This window comes from Colletotrichum lupini, chromosome 4 (genome assembly GCF_023278565.1).
Source record: "Colletotrichum lupini chromosome 4, complete sequence".
NCBI classification, from domain to species: Eukaryota; Fungi; Ascomycota; class Sordariomycetes; order Glomerellales; family Glomerellaceae; genus Colletotrichum; species Colletotrichum lupini.
Genome location: NC_064677.1, coordinates 4,916,949 through 4,939,772, shown reverse-complemented (window position 1 = coordinate 4,939,772; position 22,824 = coordinate 4,916,949). Strand labels below are relative to the sequence as shown.

General features: G+C 51.5%; 9 protein-coding genes across 9 annotated transcripts; 3 read left to right on the top strand and 6 right to left on the bottom strand.

Moving 5' to 3' along the window:
* Positions 1-1,107: 1,107 nt before the first annotated feature.
* CLUP02_08584 (NUDIX domain-containing protein) lies at positions 1,108-1,704 on the bottom strand (the record flags this gene model as incomplete). The annotated part of the gene is made up of 1 exon (XM_049287570.1): positions 1,108-1,704. One exon carries the CDS (start codon positions 1,702-1,704, stop codon positions 1,108-1,110), a length of 597 nt encoding a protein of 198 aa, XP_049144713.1.
* A 255-nt stretch (positions 1,705-1,959) lies between these two features.
* Positions 1,960-2,379, bottom strand: CLUP02_08583 (uncharacterized protein; the record flags this gene model as incomplete). Its single annotated transcript, XM_049287569.1, has 1 exon — positions 1,960-2,379. One exon carries the CDS (start codon positions 2,377-2,379, stop codon positions 1,960-1,962), a length of 420 nt encoding a protein of 139 aa, XP_049144712.1.
* Positions 2,380-3,590: 1,211 nt separating this feature from the next.
* CLUP02_08582 (carboxyl transferase) lies at positions 3,591-5,417 on the bottom strand (the record flags this gene model as incomplete). Its single annotated transcript, XM_049287568.1, has 3 exons — positions 3,591-3,713; positions 3,766-4,807; positions 4,867-5,417. 3 exons carry the CDS (start codon positions 5,415-5,417, stop codon positions 3,591-3,593), a joined length of 1,716 nt encoding a protein of 571 aa, XP_049144711.1.
* Positions 5,418-5,751: 334 nt separating this feature from the next.
* CLUP02_08581 (acyl-CoA dehydrogenase) lies at positions 5,752-7,077 on the top strand (the record flags this gene model as incomplete). Its single annotated transcript, XM_049287567.1, has 2 exons — positions 5,752-6,932; positions 6,984-7,077. The coding sequence occupies 2 exons, from the start codon at positions 5,752-5,754 to the stop codon at positions 7,075-7,077; spliced, it is 1,275 nt and encodes a 424-aa protein (XP_049144710.1).
* Positions 7,078-7,312: 235 nt separating this feature from the next.
* Positions 7,313-8,244, bottom strand: CLUP02_08580 (uncharacterized protein; the record flags this gene model as incomplete). The annotated part of the gene is made up of 3 exons (XM_049287566.1): positions 7,313-7,754; positions 7,815-7,909; positions 7,966-8,244. The coding sequence occupies 3 exons, from the start codon at positions 8,242-8,244 to the stop codon at positions 7,313-7,315; spliced, it is 816 nt and encodes a 271-aa protein (XP_049144709.1).
* Positions 8,245-8,466: 222 nt separating this feature from the next.
* Positions 8,467-11,501, top strand: CLUP02_08578 (uncharacterized protein; the record flags this gene model as incomplete). The annotated part of the gene is made up of 6 exons (XM_049287565.1): positions 8,467-8,785; positions 8,855-8,908; positions 8,984-9,870; positions 9,928-10,313; positions 10,356-11,365; positions 11,419-11,501. The coding sequence occupies 6 exons, from the start codon at positions 8,467-8,469 to the stop codon at positions 11,499-11,501; spliced, it is 2,739 nt and encodes a 912-aa protein (XP_049144708.1).
* Positions 11,502-14,033: 2,532 nt separating this feature from the next.
* On the top strand, positions 14,034-16,038 carry CLUP02_08577 (short chain dehydrogenase; the record flags this gene model as incomplete). Its single annotated transcript, XM_049287564.1, has 8 exons — positions 14,034-14,460; positions 14,530-14,599; positions 14,663-14,971; positions 15,034-15,150; positions 15,210-15,381; positions 15,703-15,791; positions 15,853-15,930; positions 15,999-16,038. 8 exons carry the CDS (start codon positions 14,034-14,036, stop codon positions 16,036-16,038), a joined length of 1,302 nt encoding a protein of 433 aa, XP_049144707.1.
* A 1,394-nt stretch (positions 16,039-17,432) lies between these two features.
* CLUP02_08575 (uncharacterized protein) lies at positions 17,433-20,247 on the bottom strand (the record flags this gene model as incomplete). The annotated part of the gene is made up of 11 exons (XM_049287563.1): positions 17,433-17,566; positions 17,637-17,820; positions 17,883-17,943; positions 18,010-18,068; positions 18,138-18,261; positions 18,335-18,424; positions 18,935-19,146; positions 19,212-19,357; positions 19,492-19,552; positions 19,611-19,699; positions 19,872-20,247. The coding sequence occupies 11 exons, from the start codon at positions 20,245-20,247 to the stop codon at positions 17,433-17,435; spliced, it is 1,536 nt and encodes a 511-aa protein (XP_049144706.1).
* A 105-nt stretch (positions 20,248-20,352) lies between these two features.
* CLUP02_08574 (uncharacterized protein) lies at positions 20,353-21,979 on the bottom strand (the record flags this gene model as incomplete). The annotated part of the gene is made up of 3 exons (XM_049287562.1): positions 20,353-21,570; positions 21,625-21,815; positions 21,874-21,979. 3 exons carry the CDS (start codon positions 21,977-21,979, stop codon positions 20,353-20,355), a joined length of 1,515 nt encoding a protein of 504 aa, XP_049144705.1.
* Between the last annotated feature and the right edge of the window lie 845 nt (positions 21,980-22,824).

Genomic DNA, 22,824 nt, shown 5'->3' with positions numbered 1-22,824 from the left:
AAGTGGGAGGGGGGTTTCGTGGGGGTGATGTCACCACTTGCTTCAATGAAAATCAATTCGGCAAAAGGGTCGACCCCGCCAAGGGTGGGTATGATCGGCCCCACTAGTCGAAGAATGCCGGCGCCGGTCCCGAGTTCGACCGGCCGGCTTCGGCAGTCACGGTTGACCCGAGACACGCATTGCGCCTGCTAGTCAAGAAAGACTCGCTAAGGTAAAGCTTCATGCAGCTAGTCATCTAAACCTTCTCGGTCAACCATGTTGTCTCTATTCTTTCTGTCTTTCCTCGATTCCATTACGGTGAATGAATCGTACCCATGAAACCGAGAGACGCCAAGGGACGGCACGACGAGACATACACGCGGTGAAGTGACAGTAAACCAATCATGAAACGGGCTGAAATGCAATTGAACCAAATAACTCTCAACGATTCTCAACTGCACATCTCTGTTCCATCAGATGTCTTGACAACAGGGAAGCGGCCGCGGGCAGCGGTGGGCTGGACCGCCGCAGCCCTGCATCCACCGCCGCCCACCCCGCCCTGCAAGACCCAGCGTTCTGGTTTGTCAGATTGAAATTTCTTCCCATGAATCGATCGCAAGTTAGGGGTAAGTATGTTGCCGGGGAGACTTGGATAATGCATCCGAGATGGATGGGAAGCCCCTGTCACCGCCAAGCTGTCAGACTCCTGCTGCGTTCGGGAGTTGGTCCGCGGTCGTGATGCCGTTTCCTCATGTTTTCTCTTTTCTTCCACTTAGATTCCTTCTTCTTCGCAGACAACGGGTCGGGAAGCCCTCGAAGTGAACCTCCAGATATTGGGCTGGTAGCTCTCATGAGCTCTTCAGGCTAATTTGCTGAAACTCATCAAAATGGCCGGAACAAACAGACTTCAATCAAAAACTGATTCTTGTGAACAATCTAGCCTAATTCCATTGTCTTCTTGACTTTTTCCCAAACCCAGAGAAAGTAGAAGATCCCGACAATGCCAACACCGTATGCCTGCGCGTCGTGTTCAAGTCAAATTACCCCACGCGAATCCTGCCTCCCGTTTTCCAATGGCCAACGCCCAACTTTGCCTGATCCAATAGAAACACAAAGCGCCCCCTAACATCAGATATCATACCCCGATTTTCTCAAATCCTCCAGAGCCTTGGTGACGACCATGCCATCCTCCTTGAAAGCCAACTTGTCCGCAGCTTCATCAACATCGACCCAGCTCACGTCAAACTTGACTCTGTCCTCCCCCGTCCAGCCCTCGGGTCCAAGATCACAATTCCCCTCCGCAACAAAGTAAAACACCATTTTCATAGCGCCAGTAGCCGGGTCAGGGTAGTGACACACAGCGATCGGTTCCGTGTCAGTGATCTCCTCAGACACCTCCGGGGCACCGGAGGGTCCACCCGCAGGCGTGGCTCTCGTGCTGAGTCTCAAGGTGACGGGCTTCACCGTAACGCCCGTCTCCTCGCGCGTTTCGCGCAGCGCTGCTGCAAGAAGGTCTTCGCCGATATCTTTCCGCCCCTTGGGCATCTGGTAGATAGCGTGTCTCTTGTTATAGATCAGCAGCACGCGTCGTGCCCGCATGTCGATTGTGACGGTGCCGCAGCTGATGATGAACTTGTTTGAAGGGTAGAACTTGCGGCCGCGTGCCATTTCTGAAATGCTTGATGCGTACATCTGGGGCTCTTCCGGTAGAGCGGAGGGTGCCATTTTGTTCCAACTTGGAGGGATGAATAGGCTATGAGAGGGTTTGATATGATATGAGCTGAAGTGAGAGACAAATTGATAGTGTGAGAATGATGAATGAAGGTAGCTGATGGTATGTACTCTCGGCCTGAAAAGAGATGAAGCTGTCTGGTTTTGGGATGGCTTGTTTTCAGAACAAAGAACTCTCCTCGGCAACTGCCTTTAGTCTGGGTCGAAAGAAACCAAATCGAGCCAATTCACCGACTAGGGCTTCCCTCTTCATATACCCGCCCTTGATCTTGTGGCGGTGAACCGTATCACGAGAGCCTGCTGGCAAGAAGGCTCACTTGAGCTGTCGGTCTGTCTCCATCCAGCCCGTCGGCGTCGACGTCTCTTCCAAGCCTCCGGGGACCATCCAACATCATTTTTCACTGACCGGTTCTGTTTCATGCAGTAGCACATCGCCATCCCCGAGCCAAGGCTTAAGACAGAGACATTGACAAACAAGAAAGAAAGGAGACCGCCTTCAAAAGGGTGCCAGAAAGGCAATCCTGCTGCGCCCGCCGCAGCCGGCATCAAGACACTCACTCCACTATCCGGGTCCCATATCCGTACTAGTAGCCCTAAAGAAGACTGAAAAAAAGATTGAAAAGAACAAACTGCAGGGCCTAGCCCGGTGAGCGCATACCGGTGAAGCATGGGTTGGCGATCGGTGAGACTGGGGTGTGAGTGTACCGCATGGGTTGCCCACAAATCGCGGTCTGCCCTGGGAGAGAAGGTAAAAGTGAAGGGTGCCTTGTTTGGGAATAAGAGAGGCATGATGCACACCACGTGGGTGAGAAGAAACGGAAGGAAATATGATCAGTCATCTTTGGCCGGGTGGTGAGATATTCGGCTTGAAAACAACAAGCGAATGAGATCGGCTCCTTGCTGCCGTGGCCGGAGACTCTTTTTTTGGCTGGACAGGTTTAGTCGCGTGTCACCATAACACCATCTATTCCATACTTCAACCTCGGCCAGACCCCATCCGGTGATGTCAGGTACTTTCCTGCTTCTCGAAGCCAGTAGAACACGCGATGTAAAAGTTTCTGAAAGAAATTGATCAGCACGTCTCGTGTAGAACACTCAAGACCCGTTATAAACGTCACACGAATATGAGCACGTGGACGGTTGTAGCTGTGGCCACGTTCGTTTTTGCTGACGATTGATCTGCAAGACTTGTGGAGAGGTGTCATGAAATGCGTAGACATGGGGATATGTGAGTGATGTGTTGAAGAGGCAACGAAAAGGGGAAGAACCAAAGGCTGGCTGTGCAACACGTCCGGGGCTTTCACCGCCGGCGTTCGGCAAGGGTTTGGCCGGTGGGTCTCCGGAGAGAGCTCCGTGCGATTGGCTCTTTCCCGATCTGTTGCAGAAACCTTCTCCGTATGCTGCCAAATCTGTCTCTGTTTGGCAGTCTGCTCCGGTCGGGGAGTTTCCTTTCGTGAAAGATGCGAGTTTTGCGAATATGAGTGGGAAATTTCACCGTCTGCCAAACTGCCATCTTCCTTCCAGGGCCCCGAATAAAGTTCTCCACTACGCCGTTGAGTGCGACGGCGGGAATGCATGCAAGGCACCCGGATGAACCTAGAACCTCGTCAACCAGCTTAGGCACTTAATAAAACGTAAGCTATTGCAAGTGAGATGGGCTTGATGGCTCGTTTGTGGTCTTTTTTATCGGCAATCGGTCATCGGTCAACATACGTTCTTGCTATAAGGCGGATGAATGATGAAGAATACTTACCAACTGCTACCGAGCATATCGCCAAACTTAGGGCACACTTCATAGAGGGCTGTCGATTTTCACAAAGAAATGATAGTAAATGGCTTGTTTTGCGCTCCCTTTTCTAAACGACCAAAATCTACCTTCTTTACATTCGAAACACGCCAAACTTGGTATCACCAGCCTTGACTTCATTCCGGCCTGACATGGCTGCTCTAAGGCCTAGACCCAAATATTTACGGGTATGCTGGGGAGGAATAATGCCGTCGTCCTATGAGCATGGTTAGCAAAAAGTGTATGACGTGTAAGTGGTAATGGCTGACCCATAATCTGGCTGACGAGTACGTTGCGTCGCTTTCCCGTTCTATCCTCTCCTTTAACTCGGGATCGGCCTTGCCAACAGTCTCCATAACGGCAGCCAGCTGCTCACCGCCCATGACACCAATGCGTGAGTTCGGCCACATCCACAGGAAACGGGGGCTGTAAGCTCGCCCGCACATGCCGTAGTTTCCGGCACCATAGCTACCTCCGACAACGACGGTAAACTTGGGAACATCGGCGCATGCTACAGCAGTGACAAGCTTTGCGCCATGCTTGGCGATGCCACCACGCTCGGCGGCGGAGCCGACCATGAAGCCGGAGATGTTCTGGAGGAAGACTAGCGGAATTCCTCGTTGAGCACACAGCTCAATGAAGTGTGCGCCCTTCACAGAAGATTCGGCAAATAAGATTCCATCGTTGGCTACAATACCAACCTTGTAGCCATGAATATGAGCAAATCCGGTGACCAAGGTTGAACCGAAGTCGCGCTTGAACTCGGAGAATTCGGAGCCGTCGACAATGCGAGCAATAACCTCCTTGATGGGCAAGGGCTTCCGGAGGTTGGTACTGGCGATACCCAGAAGCTCGTCCGGCGAGTATAGAGGCTCAGCATAATCCTTCACGGGTGCTGCTGTTGAAGGTGATTTTGTAGGCCAGTTCAGGTTGCTGATGCTCCGCCTCGCAAGTGTAATAGCATGGGCATCGTCGACTGCCAAGTAGTCTGTTACTCCTGAGACAGAGGAGTGCATCTTGCCGCCGCCCAGCTCCTCCGCACTAATCACCTCGCCAGTGGCAGCCTTGACTAGCGGCGGACCAGCGAGGAAAATGTGGCCCTGGTTCTCAACGATGATGCTCTCATCGCTCATTGCCGGCACATAGGCACCGCCCGCAGTGCACGGGCCCATTACGACCGAAATCTGGGGAATCCCCATGGAGCTCATCCTTGCTTGGTTGTAGAAGATGCGCCCAAAGTGGTCGCGATCCGGAAACACGTCCGCCTGATGTGGGAGGTTGGCGCCGCCGCTATCGACCATGTAGATACAACTGTGTCATTGTCAGTATTAGTAAAATTGGCCGCGGCGTGTAAGTCATGGGGTTCCTACGGCAGCTTGTTCTCCTGAGCAACGGCTTGTGCTCTCAGATGCTTCTTGACGGTAATTGGGTAGTACGTTCCGCCCTTTACTGTGCTGTCGTTGGCCACGATCACACACGTAACGCCCTCGACAACACCAACACCCGTTATGATGCCTCCCGCGGGTACATCAGCCTCGGGGTAAAGCTCATGGGCGGCCAGCGGCGACAACTCCAAGAAGGTCGTGCCAGGGTCGATCAATGCAGTGACTCGGTCGCGCGGCAGCATCTTCTTCCTCGCCAGGTGCTTTTCCCTCGCCTTTGCTGAGCCACCCAAGTGCACCTTGCGTGTCAAGTCCTGCATCTTCTTCATCACCTCTCCCATGTGCTTCTCATTCTCCTTATACTCTTCGGATGTTGGATCGACATTGGTCTGGATTCGGGAGATGGCGCTCGCCTGGTGCGGCGGCGTGAAGGTCGCAACGGTACGGGCGGATCGCGGGAGGCGGGGTGCCCTGAACCCCGGCCGGGTCAATTGACGCGACAGAAGCATCACATCTCTCGATGACCGTGAGAAAGACATATTTTGGACGTTTACAAAGGAAGATCCTAAGGGTGCGACAGTTTGAGAGTATGAAGGAGGAGCACTACATGTGCCGACGAAGCCCTTGAAGACGGGAAGGAGAGGTTCGAGGGCCGCTCGCTTGCTGACGGGATACCATTCCAGTGACGTCCAAACGCTCACCTCGGCCCGCTGAAAGCCGCCCGTAGCCGAGCACCTTCTTGTCCCGGTTGGACCTCCAGCTCGGCATCAAGCCAAGGTAACTTGGATCATCAATCGTAGGAGAAATTGTTGTTCTTCATTTCCTCTCTTTTCAACTTATTTCATTCTCGATTTTGTTGTACAATCTACAGCCATGTCAAGTGTTAGAGCATTCAGATCGCTGGCGCGGCCAGCGCGTCAATTGCGACCCCTCGCGGCCCCCGCCCTTCAGATCCGACACCACTCCTCTAAGCATCCCAAGGGATTTGAAGCACCGTCACAAGCCGATCTTACCGAGCTGCGCGAGCGCGTGCAGGAGTTCACAAGGCGCGAGATCACAGAGGAAGTTGCCGCGAACACGGACAAGAGCAATGCCTTCCCCAATGAGATGTGGCAAAAGCTGGGCGAGGCTGGTTTCCTGGGCATGACTGCCGATGAAGACGTTGGTGGTCTGGCCATGGGCTACCAGGCGCATTGCGTCGTCATGGAAGAGATCTCGCGTGCCTCTGGCTCAATTGGTCTCAGCTATGCCGCCCACTCCCAACTATGCGTCAACCAGCTCCAGCTCAACGGTTCTCCGGAGCAGAAGCAGAAGTACCTTCCCGGCCTGATTGCCGGCACGAGCGTCGGCGCCCTCGCAATGTCCGAGTCTGGGGCCGGCAGCGATGTCGTGAGCATGAGGACGACAGCGACGGCCGTCGATGGTGGCTACGTCCTGAACGGCTCCAAAATGTGGATCACCAACGGTCCCGACGCCGACGTCATCGTCGTTTACGCAAAGACGGAGCCCGAGAAGGGTTCCAAGGGCGTCACGGCGTTCCTTGTCGAGACCAAGACCAAGGGCTTCAGCTGCGCGAGGAAGCTCGACAAGATGGGTATGCGCGGAAGCAACACTGGCGAGCTCAACTTTGACTCCGTCTTCGTGCCCAAGGAGAACATCCTCGGCAAGATCAACGGTGGTGTGAGAGTTCTGATGGAGGGTTTGGACCTGGAGCGTCTGGTCCTCAGCGCTGGACCTCTGGGCATCATGCAGGCCGCGCTGGACGTCGCTCTGCCCTTTACCCACCAGCGGAAGCAGTTTGGCATCCCAATCGCTCAGAACCAGTTCATCCAGGGCAAGCTGGCAGACATGTACACGAAGCTACAGGCCTCCCGTGCATACACATACGCCACAGCCAAGGCTGTTGATGAGGAGGGGATCATCAAGACACAGGACTGCGCCGGCGCCATCTTGTATGCTGCCGAGAGGGCGACAGAGTGCACTTTGGACAGCATCCAGCTTCTCGGCGGCATGGGCTATGTCGAGGAAATGCCAGCTTCGAGGCTGTTGAGAGAGTAAGTCAAGCCCAAAAGTCCCTCCGGCTCTTCTGTACTAACTGTCATCAGTGCGAAATTGTATGAGATTGGTGCCGGAACTTCGGAAATCCGGAGAATGGTCATTGGAAGGGCATTCAACAAGGAATATGCCCACCTGGGGTGATTAACATACAAGTAGCATGGATATAAAGAACAACGAGCGAGCCACTTTAGGATCTCAGGAGCAAAGAATCAAGACGGGACCTTTGATGTCACCGCAAAAGCATGTAGAACTCCAATGGTAAAATTTATTCTGTTAGGTTGCCTCCACAGAGAATCCAGAAATAACAAGTTCACAGTCTGGAGGTATTTGTATTGCAAAAATCGTCTCCATCTGACTTCTTCCTCTACATCCAAATCTAGATCTTCACTCCTGTCTGTGGACGCTTGAGTGTTCCTCTGTCACATTGCAGTGACATCACTCTGTGAACCATGGAAGCACGAAGTAGTTGTCTTTTTTTGAAAAAGGCAGCGTTCAGGTCAATGCCCTTGGAGTATCCCACCAGCACGTTGGATCCTTGGCCTTCAACGTTGCCAAGCTGGACATCCAGCTCCCCATCAGTCCCGTCCGCGCCGTGGATTCCGATGACGGCCTGCGACTCCAAGACCTTGACCTTGCCCACTGTCAAATTGCTTCGTCTCTCATTGACCTGGGCAAACAGGGATGCTTGAAGTTCCTCGTACCCCTTGATCAAGTCTCTCGACTTCTGGGGCTTGGCTTCGGAGTGTACATCATTATCATTGGCCTCAACCTGCTTCAGGATCGCCTGAAGCTGCTTGGTTTGCTCTATGGATGCAAGACTACAAGAGGAAAAGATCAGGTTTGCTATCAAATCTGCATGCTCTCGATGTAGTACTCACAAGTTGGCGCCGGCCAAAGCCAATTTGACAGTCTGTTTGCAAATCCTGATCTCGTCCACGAAGACCTGGAGCTTATCTTTGCCGAATAGTCCGATCTTGGTTCTGTCCGCCCAGTGGACCCGTCCTTTGAGCGTTGGAGAAGCTTGCTAACCTCGTTGTCCAAGGCCAGAGACGAAGCGCTGCAGGCTCTGAGGGCGGATTGCACATTGGTGTTTTCGGCGACGGAGACCACTTCGATTTCGTTTGATTGGAACGAAATGTTGAGGCGCTCCATCAGGCGTTCGATATCTTGAAGCTCCTGTTTGATGTGAGTGGTCATCTCTGGAGCTCGTTCGATGCTGGCAATCTTCTCCTTCGCTCCCATGATTCCTTGCAAAGCTGTTGCTACCAAGGCGACTACGGCACTTGTGGTTCCGACTACTTCAGCCATCTTTTTCAGTTGAGGTATCTGGTGGTGTCTGTAAATTTAGTGAGAGTGATGGGGCGATGCAGAAGTGAGGTGTATAGCATCGAGAGGGCCACAGTGTCGTCCCATTTTTATCACAGACTCCCAGCAGGCAGGCAGACGTCTCGATTGTCAACCATTACAAAGGATGAGGAGTGATTCTTTAGTCTAGGAAAAGATGTCTTGATGCGGCCTGGCTAACCAGAAATGCCTTCAACGGTCTTTGGACATCCCCCGCATGATAGTCATGGGGGAGACTGTATGTCTGTCTGGAATCCCCCGCTGTTCCGGCCATGGGATCCTTCATTTTCACCTTCGCCCATCTTTCTTCGGAAATCTTTTCAAAGGTTTTCATGTCATCTTGCCACAAAAGAGCTGCAGATTCTTTCTTCGCCTCCTCTTGACTCGGCTACTGTCACCTTGGCCCTCATCATCGTCATCTTATCTCCCAATGGCCAGCATGTCGATGTCCATTGGGGACATACATGCCGCTCATGGCTCAACCGTTATTGCAGGAAGCAACCATGTCACCTCATGTTGGCAAAATCATTCCTCAATCGCTCTCGAAGTAATCTGGCTAATATCTCTTGAATAGGCGAGCATGCGAAAGACGATCTGACAAGATGCGTCGACGCCCTTTTCATCACGGGTCCGTATATCAACAAGCAGGAGATCCGAGATTCAACAGGAGGCATAGTTGAGGGAACCTGCGAATGAATTCGAGCCGAGGACAAGTATCGAACGTGGTTAGAGTCTGAAGAGTCAGAACTGTTATGCATATCCGGTGGCCCCGGCACGGGGAAGACGATGCTCTCCATTTTCCTCATCGGAGAGTTTCAGGGTCTCACGCAATCTCCGTCCGGAAATCTTGTGTACCAATTTTGCAACCGTCACGATCCAAGAAGAAATACAGCGACATCGGTCCTACGAACTTGGCTTCACGACATTTTCACAAGGAATCCGGCTCTCGCCAAATATGCTGCCAAAAGTATGACACGCGAAGGGAGAATGGAGTACGCATTAGGGTCACTCGGTACTCTATGGGAAATCTTCGCTCATACACTGAATGACCCCGACCTGGGCCCCCTTTACTGCGTTCTTGATGGGGTTGACGAATGCCCCGAAGGCGATAAGAAATGGCTTGTCGGAAAGATTCAGACTCTCTTCGAATACCGCTCCAGAGCTTGTCACCAGGCTCCCAATATCTTGAAGATCGTCATTCTCAGCGGTGGGATTGAAGGCGTTCGAGGTTCTCATTACATGAACTTGGACCAATCTTCAGGTAGGGGGCTGCGGGCCTTGAATCCTGGTCTCGACTACAGTCCGATATATCTCGGTGAGCATCAAGACGACGTTTGGCTGGTTATCAAGGCTAGGCTTGAAAATCATCCGAAGGTCGAAAAGTTCAACAAACACTTTTGGCGTGACTTGGGACGCGAACTCTATAAACGCTCCGAAGGACTCTTCTCATGGGTTGGCTTCATGCTTGACGAGATCGCATCGAAGAAATCAGAGTCAGAGATTTGGAAGACGCTGGAAAAAGCGCCACGTGGTCTTCGTCCAGTTTACTCACGTCTTCTCTCACAGATAGGCGATGAATCCCGCCTAGAGGTAGCTGAAATGATTCGATGGATGGCTTTGGCTCAATAGCCTTTCACAACGCGGCAGATCAGCAATGCTCTCTTTCCCGACAAAAAACACCGCAAAAGGGCTGACGATGCCTGTGAAAGGATTCGGGATCTAGTCACGGATTCTTATCCACTGATGAGATTCACAAAGAATAAGGATTGGATGTTTCGTCCGAAAAACAACGACAACACCTACATCGTCCTGTATCATCGGTCATTGGCGGATCATCTTCTGGAGATCGACGTCCACGACGCTGACTTGAATCCCAAGATCAGAAATTTTCACATCACACCAGAGAAAACACACTACGAAATTGCCAAAAGATGTCTCGATAATCTCCACGCTTGGTATGAGCGCACCGATGACGTTCACCACGGCTCCGAATTCAACTGGGAACATGAAGCCAATGAACCCAGTTTTACGATGTGACTCAAGTCTGCGAGAAGTCACTGGCCAGCACATGCGAGGCTGTGTGGCGAGGAGTCTCTGAAGTTTATCAAGCCGAGACATGCTTTCTTCGAAGATGAGTCAACTTTCCGTACTGCTTGGTGGCTCGAGTATGATTCTGAGGGGATTTTCAAAGACCGCAAGAGGATAAAGGACCATCAGGGTTTCATGCTTGGCGCTTTGCACATTTGTTCAGCCTTGGGCTTGCTCCCCATGATCCGCACGCTTTTGGAAGAAAACCTTAACGTTCAATACCATGTCAATGATCACCAACCGGGCTCGCGTACGGCTCTCGCCTATGCTACCCAATATGGCCAGAGCGAGGCTGCCGAGTTGCTCGTTCGCAATGGCGCTAGCCTCGTGAATGATGGTCAAGAGAGAATTCCACACCTCACGGTCGAATGCCCGCTCGTCAATACCTTCAGACATGGCAATGAGCGGTTGGCTAGACTTTTTCTCAATCAAGCCTGTGCCGAGATGAAAGATTCCCAAAAAGACAGACGTCTAGCAAGCTTCAACCTGATCTGTGAGGCTACAAACGAAGAGTTCGTGATGATGGTCTTAGAAACCATGAATACTGAAGACATCAGCATCGAATTCGGGCACATTTTGTCCGAGGCGCTCGGCTGGAGACTGCACCAGATCGGAAAGCTCAGGTGGCTTTGCCATCGCATCCGGAGCAATCAGAACTATTCTTGCAAGGTTTGGCGCAAAAACGATACTGAACCTGGGACTTTTCTCAAGGTCGTCTGTTTTGCTTTGAAACATCCCGGTCTTGTAGAAGAGCCCGTCACTATTGTGAAGAGATTCCTTCTTGACGGCGTTGATGTCAACGAGGCCACTTCATGCGGGTGGACAGCTCTGCATCTTGTTGCCGCGCTTGGCAAAGACCAATGGTGGGCAGTGGAATTGACGCAGGATTTGCTCGCTCGTGGCGCCCTAGTCAATGCAGTCATCGAGAAAGGCAGGCGTTGCGGCTGCAGGTTCTGTAAGTTCCTGAATCGCCACTCTCATGAATCCCAAACCGCGAGTGACCTTGCTTCAAGTCGAGGTAATAGCCCTAGAGTGTTGTCTTTGCTCAAGCAAAGTGGCGGTATAGTCTCAGCCCCTCAACAGAAGCTATTGGCACCCTCGGCTTCGAAGCGGAAGCGGCAAAGTGGCGATGACTGACGATGATTCGGGTTGTTTTGTTTATGCTGTGGATTGGAATCGGTGCAAGAGACCGGCATCTTTATTTTGTACGCTACAGTTAATTCAACAGGAATGAAGAAAGCAGATATCCACGCAACTACGTCTCTGTGCTCCCAATTTTATAACCAGGCATAGAGTCGAAGAGTCTGGCAGGAAGCTGTAACGATCAATACCTCATCGATAAGCAGAATTTATTTCTTTGGTGACGTGTAGGTAGTTATACAACTTGATGGCAAGTGTATGCTTTTACGCTACCATAGTATTTGACTCTGGTCTCTTCTCCTTTGGTCATCCACTTGGGCAGGTGCAAGCGAAGCGCCGACTTCGGCAACCCGGCGCCAGGTCCCGGGGCGGTTCTGCCGTTCAGGAGCTGGGAGATGTTAGCTGACGTGTATGCTTGGGTCCAGGGTGAGGGCCAGTGGTGGCATGGCTTTCGGTAAAGGACTATCAGTCAATCAGTCAGCCTCAATGCAGAGGACCTCGTGTTCAGCAGAGAATGAGAAGAAACAAAGTGGGTAAATAAGATGACGGGCCAAGCCAACAGCATGGCCATCCTGATCAACGTGATAATGTGACGGTGTAACAGGCTGCATGATCGAGGCGGTCTCCGAACCGGAGGTCAGGATTTCTCTGTCTGGTCTGCGTCTGAGGTCTGAGGTGTGTGAGACTGAGTGTGTGTCTGTGAGGATGAACACCGGTGGCCAGACCGTTGGCCAGTCCTAATCTCATGGCATTCTAGAATCTCATCCCGTCCAGGAAAATTGGAGTAAAATGTGGAGAATGGCGTTCGAGAGATGCCCAATGTTTTGCCCCCAAGGACCCCCAAAACCTCCGGAAGTTTCTTGAGAGGAGGAAAAAAAAAGTTGGAGCTTCTTACATTTCTTGGCCCGGTTGGGTCACAAGCTCTGTCAAGATTTCTCGTTGTTTCTTTCCTTGACTCCACAGGGTCCCTTTCGGGACACGAGGGACACGGGGAGCTCGGAATGATGAGCAGGAGACATGGAGACCTTGACAAGGGTTTAAGGGGTTTCCGTCTTGTTTCTCTCATCTCATGTTCTGCTCGTGGTTGGCATTCTAGTCAGGTACTTTTCATAAAGATTTCATACACATCGCATATTCATGCATAAGGCCCATTCACTCACAGCATCTACACTGTTATTGTCCATATGTATCATCGAGACTGCATAGTATATAAGTCTAGCCTTAAGCTTACACGGTACCATACTACCCATCATCGAATGCGCTGCAACGTCCAGTGTCGGTGGTAGTTCAGAGGCAAACAAAATCAGGGACTTACCCGTCTGGCCTGGTAGCCGGCAGCCGGGCATGCCGGGATGGAGGAGCCAGTCCACCTAGAAGAGGGCCATTTGGGGGCAATGGCCCACCCCCGCCCCGGGGTTGTGGTTCTAGTGTGGGCGGTGGGCGCAGTGGGTGGCATGGAGCGATCCTTATTTTGGCCCATGGATGTCCGCTCGGGCTCCATGAGTCCAGCCCTAGTTCCGGGGCAACTCCCCGCGAGGCAGTGCGAGAGCGGCGGACGTGCTACGACCTGCGACATGCGGCGCCTGGAACCTGCGACTTGGGACCTGACCGGTTGAGACGTGGTTTTGGGCCGGGAAGCTGCGAGACGCGTCCATACGCCCAAAGTATCGTGAACTTTTTTCCTTTTCTCTTTTTGGCTGCTACCAAGTTCCATGATTCCTTCCACCACCACCAACACCACCAATCCTTGTTTGCCCTTGCCAAGTAAACCAATTGACCACTAGATCAACTCACGCCACGATCCTTCCTTACCTGACTTACCAGTGTCCACGAATGTCTTACCTAAACCTCCTTCCCTACCGTCCCGTCGTTCCTTCCTTCCCAATGGAAAGCTCCAACACTCATAATAAACGGGAGCTCCCTTCCTTCCCTCCCGCGCCTTCTTCAAGGTTCCAAGCTCCTCCCCTCTGACATACTTACCTTAAGGTAGTGTCCTCCTCCCCGCGACTTTCTTCCCCCCCTCCCTTCCCATCTACCAACTTCTCACATACAACAAACCAAGTCCAACCGACCCCGAATTACGAGACGTACTTCCCGATCCAGACTTACAACCAGACGATCAGGAGTCAATCACCACCCTCCCGCTCGTCCCACGTCATCTACCCCACCATAGCTCCTCTCATCGTTGCTTTTGCCCAAACTTGGGCGCCTCGAATTCCGCCAGCCCTCTGCCAGATTTGATCGTCAACTCCGCATCTGCCAGAGACAGCTAGCTTCATCTGCTCGATCCAGGTCGCCGCTCAACAAAAACTAATTCCGTGACATCATCCGGCTGAAGTCAATTGCAAAAGTCAACGGTTCTCCAAAACCGAAACAAACGCCATCATTGTTTCGCTTTCACACTTTTATTCCTTCCGAAGGGCACCTCGAATCAACTCTGACCGTCGTATTATTTCAGACGGCAACATTCACGTACATACACTTCAACACCGCGTGTAACGCTTTCACACCCGCGGACACTCAAAATGTTCCGTCCTCTTAGCGCCCGACTGGCGCGGACCATTCGTCCCATCGCGAGACACACCCAGGTCCGCGGCAAATCCTCTCAGTCTTCCGCCTCTGCAGCTCAAGCTAGCATTGCAGCCACTAGCCCCAAGCAGCAGCAACAGTCTAGATCCATCAGCGGCAGCCCCAACGTCAGAGAGAAGCCTCACCCGGGCCAGTATTCGAGAACCGACCCCGATGTCACTGTCGAGTACCCTGAGGACGACCAGCTGCCTAGCAGTCAGCCGGTCCGCGGCCACGGTGGTGGCATTGGCAAGCCCACGCTTGCTTCCTTCTCTCTCGATGGCCACACCGGCGTCGTCACCGGCGGTGCGCGCGGCCTTGGCTTGGTTATGGGCCAAGGCATGGTCTACTCCGGCAGCGACCTTGCCATCGTCGACTTGAACAGTGAGTTTTCGACCTGATTGCCAGCAAGCTTCAGACTTCCGTGAGAGCAAGGTACTGACACCGAGACAGAGGAGGAGGCTGAGCTCCAAGCCAAGAACCTGCTTGAGGCATTCAAGAGAGAAAACCCAGAGGCCAAGAGGTATGCACTCGAATGACCATTGACCTCGAGAGGAAGTGACGGACGCCTAACAACGTATAATAGAGTTCCCAAGGTGACTGCGCACCACGCAGACGTCTCAGACCCCGCCTCTGTCGACGCCTGCATTGCTGAGATCCTCGCCGCTCACGGCAAGATTGACAACCTCGTCACGTCGGCCGGCTTCACCGAGAACTTCGACGCCATCAACTACCCCATTGAGCGCATGCGTAAGCTCTGGGGCGTCAACGTCGACGGCACATACCTCTTCGCTATCGGAGTCGCCAAGCATCTCATGGAGCGCAAGTCTCCCGGAAGCATGGTCTTCATCGGCAGCATGTCTGGCTCCATTGTCAACATTCCCCAGCCTCAAGCGTAGGTTTCATCGAGTCTTGTTTCTTTCGAGGCATCAAATTCGCTAATACATGTTCAAACAGACCTTACAACGCCGCAAAGGCTGGCGTCCGTCACTTGGCTGCCTCTTTGGCTGTCGAGTGGGCTGGTGCGGGCATTCGTGTCAACTGTATCTCTCCCGGCTACATGCTCACAGCTCTGTAAGTCTAATACCCAAATTCTTTGTTTCCAGGCAATCAATACTGACGCACATGTGCAGAACCGAGAAGATCCTTGACGACAACCCAGACCTCAAGCAGAAGTGGACTTCTCTGATTCCTCAGGGCAAGATGGGTCAGCCCAAGGACCTTATGGGACCCGTCACTTTCTTGCTGTCTGATGCCTCTCTCTACGTCACGGGTGCGGACCTCCGCGTTGATGGCGGTTACACCGTCACATAAGCCGCCACGAGCCCTTGATTTGAATTGGATTGAAGAAGGAGAGGAGGAAAGAGGTCAAAAGTGTGCATTTCCACTAGAGTAATTGGCGTTTTTGCTATGGGAACATAGAAGGTCGATTTGTTGATACGTCGACAAATCGTAAAATTGATAATGATCAAACAATCCGTGATAAGATTTGGAAGAGGCTAACCAAGTCTCTATGGAGGTGGCATGTGAAAGGCGGCTAAGCTAGGTAGCTTTACACCGGTCAGCGTATTCGATGAGGCTCATTCGTCGGCACCGATCGAGGTATTCCACCACTCCGACATGCAGTGTTACGGGGCCCGCAGCATAGGGTCACCGGACTGGCCACCGACAGTTATCCGATCTCTCATATCAACGGGTCTCCCCTATCCTGAGCCGTCCCGTACCTAACACTTCTAGCCTTCTGTTTCTTACCCTCGTCTTGAGCCTTGTCTGAAGCCTGGTCTCGAGGGTCGGCCTGGGGTTCGGTACTCCCGACGCTCTGATTCTCAGTGAGATGACTATAAAAGAAATACAGTACGTTGGCTTATATGATTCCTTATGAGAGACTGTAGGTATCGGTAGACATGACGAATGGATGGCAGCCGGAAGGAAGACTACATGGCGGCCGGCACTGGTCAGTGATGCCCCTCCTACCTTACCTTCCTAAGTACCTTATTATCAAAGAAAGTTAATTCTTTCTAAGTTATAAGTATAAAAATATAGTTTTAATAAAATAATATAGTACTTACTTAGTACTTAAATTAAAATACTTTTTTAAACTTATGATAAAAAAAATTATTATATTATTAATTACTTATTATCGAGGTCTATAAGTAGTATTATAACTTTAATTATAATAGCTTTACTTATAATAAATAAAAAATCTAATTATAAATCCTTTAAAAACCTTTACTTAAGAACTATAAAAGCTTTTAAGTTAAATTAAAATACTTATTAAAATATTAATAACTAAACTAACTTTATAATAACGGCTTTAATAAAAAAATTAAAAAACGAACTAAGAAATAATATTAAAATCCTTATTAATATTAAGTACGATTTATAAAATATAATAATACGGCTATAAAATATTATTAATATATTTTATATTAAAAAGGGTATTATTAATATTAATAAAATAAGTAGGGCCGTATTAATATAATACTTTAGCTTTTTTTTATGACTTAAGAATTATTATTTTAAATAATATTAAAAGTTTATTAAAAAGCTTTTTTAAGTACCTTAATATATTTATTATTATTTTTATAATAATAAGACTCTTAGTACTTATATATAAGTATAAGTTATTTATTTTTAAATAGTAATATTAACTTATTAATAAATTATTAAAACTACGATTTTAATAATCCCTTAATAAGGGAGAGGGTAGAATAGAAGAAAAAATAAGTAATCTATAAAAAGGGTTAAGGTTAAATAGTGCGGAATTCGAGGGTAGGGTAGCGTCTATATATACTGCGGTAATCCTCTAGTAATGCAAAACGATGGAGTTAAACAGTACTACCTTACCTTCCGCCGTTGCTACCACACGCATAGTATAAGCACACAGATGCACCGACACACCGAAAAATGACTGGAACATCTGCACGATCGAGGGTCCAACGCCGTGCCGTGCGTTTGCGGGGGGGGGGGGGGGGGTAGGTATTGCACATGGGTAGGTAGACGGGGAGAGCGGTCGCTGGACCGGTCTTATTTGGCGTTTCGTGCACTGCCTGTCATGCAACCAGCATATGCTGTGCGACGGACGGCACCGGCGTGTTGGTGGGAACCGGGGAACGGTAAGGTCGGGCGTTCGGGGGGTCAAGAGCCTAGAACTTTTATTGTCTTGGAGGTTTTGAGCGACTTGCAGTAAGATTGTTTGGTTGGGCGGTGCGAGGGAGGGAGGTGCGTGTGGTAAGGTAGATAGGCGAAAAGGCGGAGGTTTCTGGCTGTATGTACGCCCCGTACTTATATGCAGGTAGGTAGGCATGTTGGCAGGCTGGCAGGCAGGCAGGTAGGCAGACCAGCATGTGTCTTGTCTAACCCCCGGCGAGAGACTTGTTTGCTGCTGTTGTCGTGTTCGCGGCTCTCGTGTTGGTGGGAGGTTTGAAGTCTTTTGTAGGTGTGGGAGCTAAACGACGGAAACCAGATGTTGGGAACTGGTGGTCAATGTCTAGCGGACATGTGACAAGCGGCTTAAAATACGGAGACTCTTTTCGGACCCGTTGAGGATTGAGTCTCACCTAGCCTACCTATCCATATGGAAACGTGATACGGACTCATGGAGTATACAAGGAGCCGGATGTGATGAGAGGCAGGAAGACTATAGGAACTATCCCGCCGGCTCGGCAGACGGGGGGAATAACAGGGACAGGACTCAGCAGCATGAGAAAGACATGGGAAGGAAAGCGAGTAATCTAGCAAGGGCTGTATGTGGCATGGGTAGAGAGTAGTATCAACGTTTGTGACGAGATTCTTGATTATTGAACCATCCTTCCGGTCGACATGGCGCCTCGTTCATTAACCAAAGGAGTACCGTGCCAATGCTGACTGAATCACACCGAGGAAGCTCTCAACACTTTTTCACAGTACGGATACCTATTCAACTGAACGAACCGCGCGATGGAACCCAAGCTCTGGACCACAGCATGGGGAATATACAGGCCTCCAGGGGACTCAGGGTAGACGAGGATCCCGTAGCCTCCCCTGGTGCTTTTTCGAACCCGGCGCCGTTGTCAGCGCACGTGGGAGACGTGCCGGGGAGCGCGCATGTTGCGGAGGAGGAGGAGGAGGAGGAGGAGGAGGAGGAGGAGGAAGAAAGCCATGGCGAGGACCTCGAAGAGCGATAAGCATACTATAGGTATGGCTCTTTTGTTCACCTTATGCTCGCCACGTCCTTCTTGCCCCCCCCTCCCTTGTCAAAATCCATCTGCCATCTCACCCGGGTGGGAGGTCGTCACAGTACTGGTAGTGTAAGATATGGTCGTGTATGCCGCCCATCCCGCTAGTGTGGGGGAAACCAGTCGACACTCTGGTTCATTGTCGTTATGGTGCTTGCCGGGCAGGTCTCAAGTTTTCTCTCAAGCAAAATCTGCCAATACAAAGAGGAGGCCCGGGGGGGGGGGGGGGGGGGGGGGGGGAAATAATTATTAAAAGGGGGCCCACCGGACAATCCCTGCGTAACCCCTTCCACCTTTTTTTGTTCCAAATTTCTCTTACAGTGTTCCCGGGTTAGTAGGTAAATAAAAGGTGGGGGGGGGGGGGGGGGGGGCTAGGCAGTACATTATTAATAGGGATCCAACGCGACATCACTGCGTAAGCCCTGTCAACTCCTTTTGTGTCCAAACTTGCCTGACAGGATTCCCGGGTAGTAAGGTAATTACAGACGTGGGGGGACGATGGGAAGAGTATACACAACTTACCTTACCTTAGTAAGCGAGCGGCTTCCAACGGCTAATACAACCCACAACCGCATTGCCCCCAAACCTCTGAGCTCCCTCCTCCCCCTCTAAGGTTGTGTATACCTACCCCGCACAGCTACCCCCTGTCAACAGAGAAGCTCCAGGGTAGCTTCGACAGCTTCTGCTCCTCCTCCCACACCCACCACCCATTCCGACCTGTCGTTGCCCCTCGCGCTCGACACGGCAGGTCCGCGTGGCCAAGGCGTGGGGGGAGGGAAGTGGGGAGGCGGAGGGGGGGCTTAGGTGTACGGATACTTGTTACCTTCAACTCTCTCCAGTGATATCCGGCGGACTGAGTGATCTTCACAGACAACCCCAGTCTTGCCACGGGGTAATCTTTGAGAAGAAGTCGCTTACCATCAAAAAAGCCTGCAGATCACTCTCACTCTCTCCTTGATAGGGGGATTGGAGCCTTGGAGGGGGCCCTCTCTCATCGTACACAAGCAAGAGACCCCTTATTTCGGATTGCGTAATGGCTTTCCAGGTTGCGATATCGACGCCATCTCACGCTTGCAAGTCGGACCCCCCCTCCCTTGTCCCAGACAATTGACCTCGTGATCAGTTGCGATTTTGCTTTTTCCTCGTCTTTGGCCACATCCCCTCTTTTTTGACGGATCCTCTGTGGCCTACCCCTCACAACTAGGCAATTCACTACTACCGTTTGGTAGAGAGCTCACAGTCAAGAGACTTCCTAGAGCCTGATCATCGAGTCAGATTCCCATCGGGGGACTGTACAATAGCCTTAGCTAGAATTACGACCGATGCTGTGGAGTCAGAGTAAGCCGAGTGAGCAAGTCCGGAGAGAAAGCAGTTTAGATCCTCCTTGGACCTAAGCTCGTCATCCCCTGTCATGTTTCAGCCCGGGCAATACGCACTCGTCTTTTTGATGGCCACATTGCCTTCACTCGCCTACCTATCTCTGTTTCTTAATGGATGATCTGGTCAGTTAGGTGGTTGGGTAACAAATATCTTCTCATTCAGAATGGCTCGCTAGTAAGAGCTCGGTGGGTCGCTGACAAAATGATGGCGCACCAAGAGCAAGCCGTTCGTCTTTCCTCTTTTCGAACTTCAAATGATCCCGCCGCTGCCCGTTGAACCGCTGTGAACGCATACAATGAACCCTTTTTGGTGGCAGTCCCCTCCTGTAATGCATGTCAGGCGTTTTCCCTGCGAAAGGGGCCCCGTGACCGCCGGTAATGAAAACGCCTCGTGCGATGCAAATGCGCCAAACCTTCTTCCTAAAGGCCGGCCTCGTCGAGCTGATGAAAAGAATAAAGGAAAAAAAGGCAATGAGGTCGGTATTGCCAGTGGCAGACGCAACTACCAGTAGCGGCAACCTCAGTCGAAAGCAAGACATCCACTTCCGAATGACTGCACCCGTTTTGTGTTCCATGAACTCCAGAAGCCCCTTTTAATGCAGTTGATACCTCGCGAATTAGTACATAGGATTGTATGTGAGTCATGAAAGTAGACTTTTTTTTCCTTTTGGCTGTCGGGATCACGACCTGTGTCTTGGCCTATCCCCAGTGCGCTCTTTCTCGCGCTCCAGCAGTAGCGTCAGCTGGCTTCTTGTTCTTGCTAGTGGCACATCGGGAGTAGAGCTTGGCATTGTCGGCGCGAAGTGCGATGAGGAGGAAATTCGGCGTGGGTTGCCCCTGGGTCCAGATTCGTCCTGAAAGCCTTCCAAGGTTTCCAGAGCGCGTCGATCCGGCTCACCAGATATCGTCACCTGCCCCATGGCTGCAATGTTCGACGTACTCGCGGTAGCGCTCGATATGAGCCCCTGCGCAGAACCACGACCAAAGCTAGCCTCCCTCGGTCGATAGGACTCGGAATTCGACGGTGCCCGCTCCATACGCGGCGCCGAAAAGCCGGAACGTGCTGAAGAGAATGACCCGATTCTTGGTGATGAGAGCGCGGGTGATGCGGCTGGTATATACGTAGGCGTCCTGGGACCACCGGCTTTGACCGTGCCAGCTTCGCGACTCGACCGGTCGGTTGCGGATTTGCTCAGGGGCTCTGGTGCTGGCGCGCGGTTTGCTGTTTGTACAAGCACCGGTTTCCGCCGTTCTTCAGTAGGTCGGGAATTACCCACCGATCTCGGAGATTCCGAAATAGATCTTTCGACTGGTCGTTTCCCCAGGGCTTTGGCGCTAGGTGGCGGCATTTCGAATCCCTCTGACCCGGATACGCTCAGGATAGCACTTTCTTCAGCATGAGGATGCATCACGTTATAAGTTCCCACGTGTTTGCCTCCGTTGGCAGAACCGGGCTCCTTGATCCCAACGTCGGAGTTTGTTGACGACTGCGAGCTCATTCTCCTTGGCAGAACCGGTCTTCTCTTACCCGATGCTGATGCAACAAATCGTTTCGTTGGTGTTGAGGGCTTCTTCTTGCTCGATTTTGCTGGGGAGACTGTTGATGAAGTGCGCATTTCTAGGCCACTGGCGCCTGTGCTTCCCGACGACGTCTCATCACTTGTTTGGTAGTCTTCATCAGCAGACTCGTGAGGCGACACAAATCGGGCTGTCGGCCGAGGACCAGATTTCGAGTCACCCCTATGCTTCTTGAGAATCGGGTGTGGTGGCGGGGGTCGAGATGATGAGGCGGACAACTCCTTCAGAGCCGACTGTTCAGAGATCATCTTAATGTCTTGGTTCATTTGCTGAGCGCTGAGAACCGGATCAGACTCATGCTGGCTATTAAAACGAGGCGTCTGGACATAACGTTAGCAAAGTGCCAATTCGTACCGAGCGAGGCATTTAAATACCGAAGGTCCCTCCCAGCGGTTCGGCGAGCCTTTGAGAGGCACAAAGGTTGGACCATAGGAGATGTGTTCCCATATCTTGGCCACGGTCGCAGCTTTCAATTTGCTTCTATCGCTGCCCATGACATGCCACCACAGATTTTCCAAGCGGCGTGCGGTTGGATCAACAAGTTTGAGATTTGTTGTGGTGTAGACTATGACGTGACGTTAGATTTTCATGTGAAAGCACACTCCGAGCGGCTGTTGACTTACGACGCCACATTCTTATGATGAAATCCGGCGGTAGAGGCTGCGTGAGCGCTGCAACATCTTCGTATATCCGCCTGTCGTCTTTGACGAGTCCCTTTGGCAAATCCATTTGAAGCGAATGTGTTCTTTACCGAGACCAGACGGTCAACGGCAAAGACGGCTGGAAACTAGAATGACAGAAGTAGAGGGTACGCGGAAGTAGCGCTGATTGGCAAAGATAGCCCCGCCGTGTAGGGCAATCTTGCTGAGTGCGATGTGAGTTTACCTGGAGCGAGGAGAGGTGGTCATGGTCGTTGCTCTACGATTCAGTCGGACGTGGTCGGGATGTGGTTTGCTCAGTGGCCGATTTGTAGGAACGCAAACAAAATGCAGAGAGCTGCAAGTGAGAGGCAATCTGCAACTTGGGTTGGCTATTTGGTTTGCGGTTGTCTGCGCGTGTGGCAGACAGCTGATTTGTTGAGAAAGGCGGTGATGAGAAGTGTATCAAGAATTGGAGAGAGTGAAGAATGAAGCGGTAAGCCCCGGGCTGCTGTGGGTTGGTTGACCCTAAATGGCCGTTTTCATGGATTGCGGGTTTTGGTCGGGTTCGATTTGTCGTCGGGTTGTGGAGAGTGAGAGGGCATTAAGAGGAACAGAGTTAAGAGAGGACGGTACGGTATGGCGGAGTAGTTGTGATACGGGCAGTAGCCCATCCGTTTGTCAACGACAATGAGAGGTGTACGGAACGCGTGTATGGCTCCGGGAGGGATGCCGGTGGAAAAGAAAGACGAACCCAAACAGCCGTTGGATGACGATGACGAGATGAGACGACCGGTAAGATACGGGAGAATGAGGTACGGTGCCTTTGCTTTGAGCCTCCAAGCCCGGATGAGAGCGGGCAAGGTGAAGTGAAGTAGGGCCAAGGGCCCGGCAATAGAGACTGCAGGCCGTGGATGGTAACGCAGGCAAAGTTGA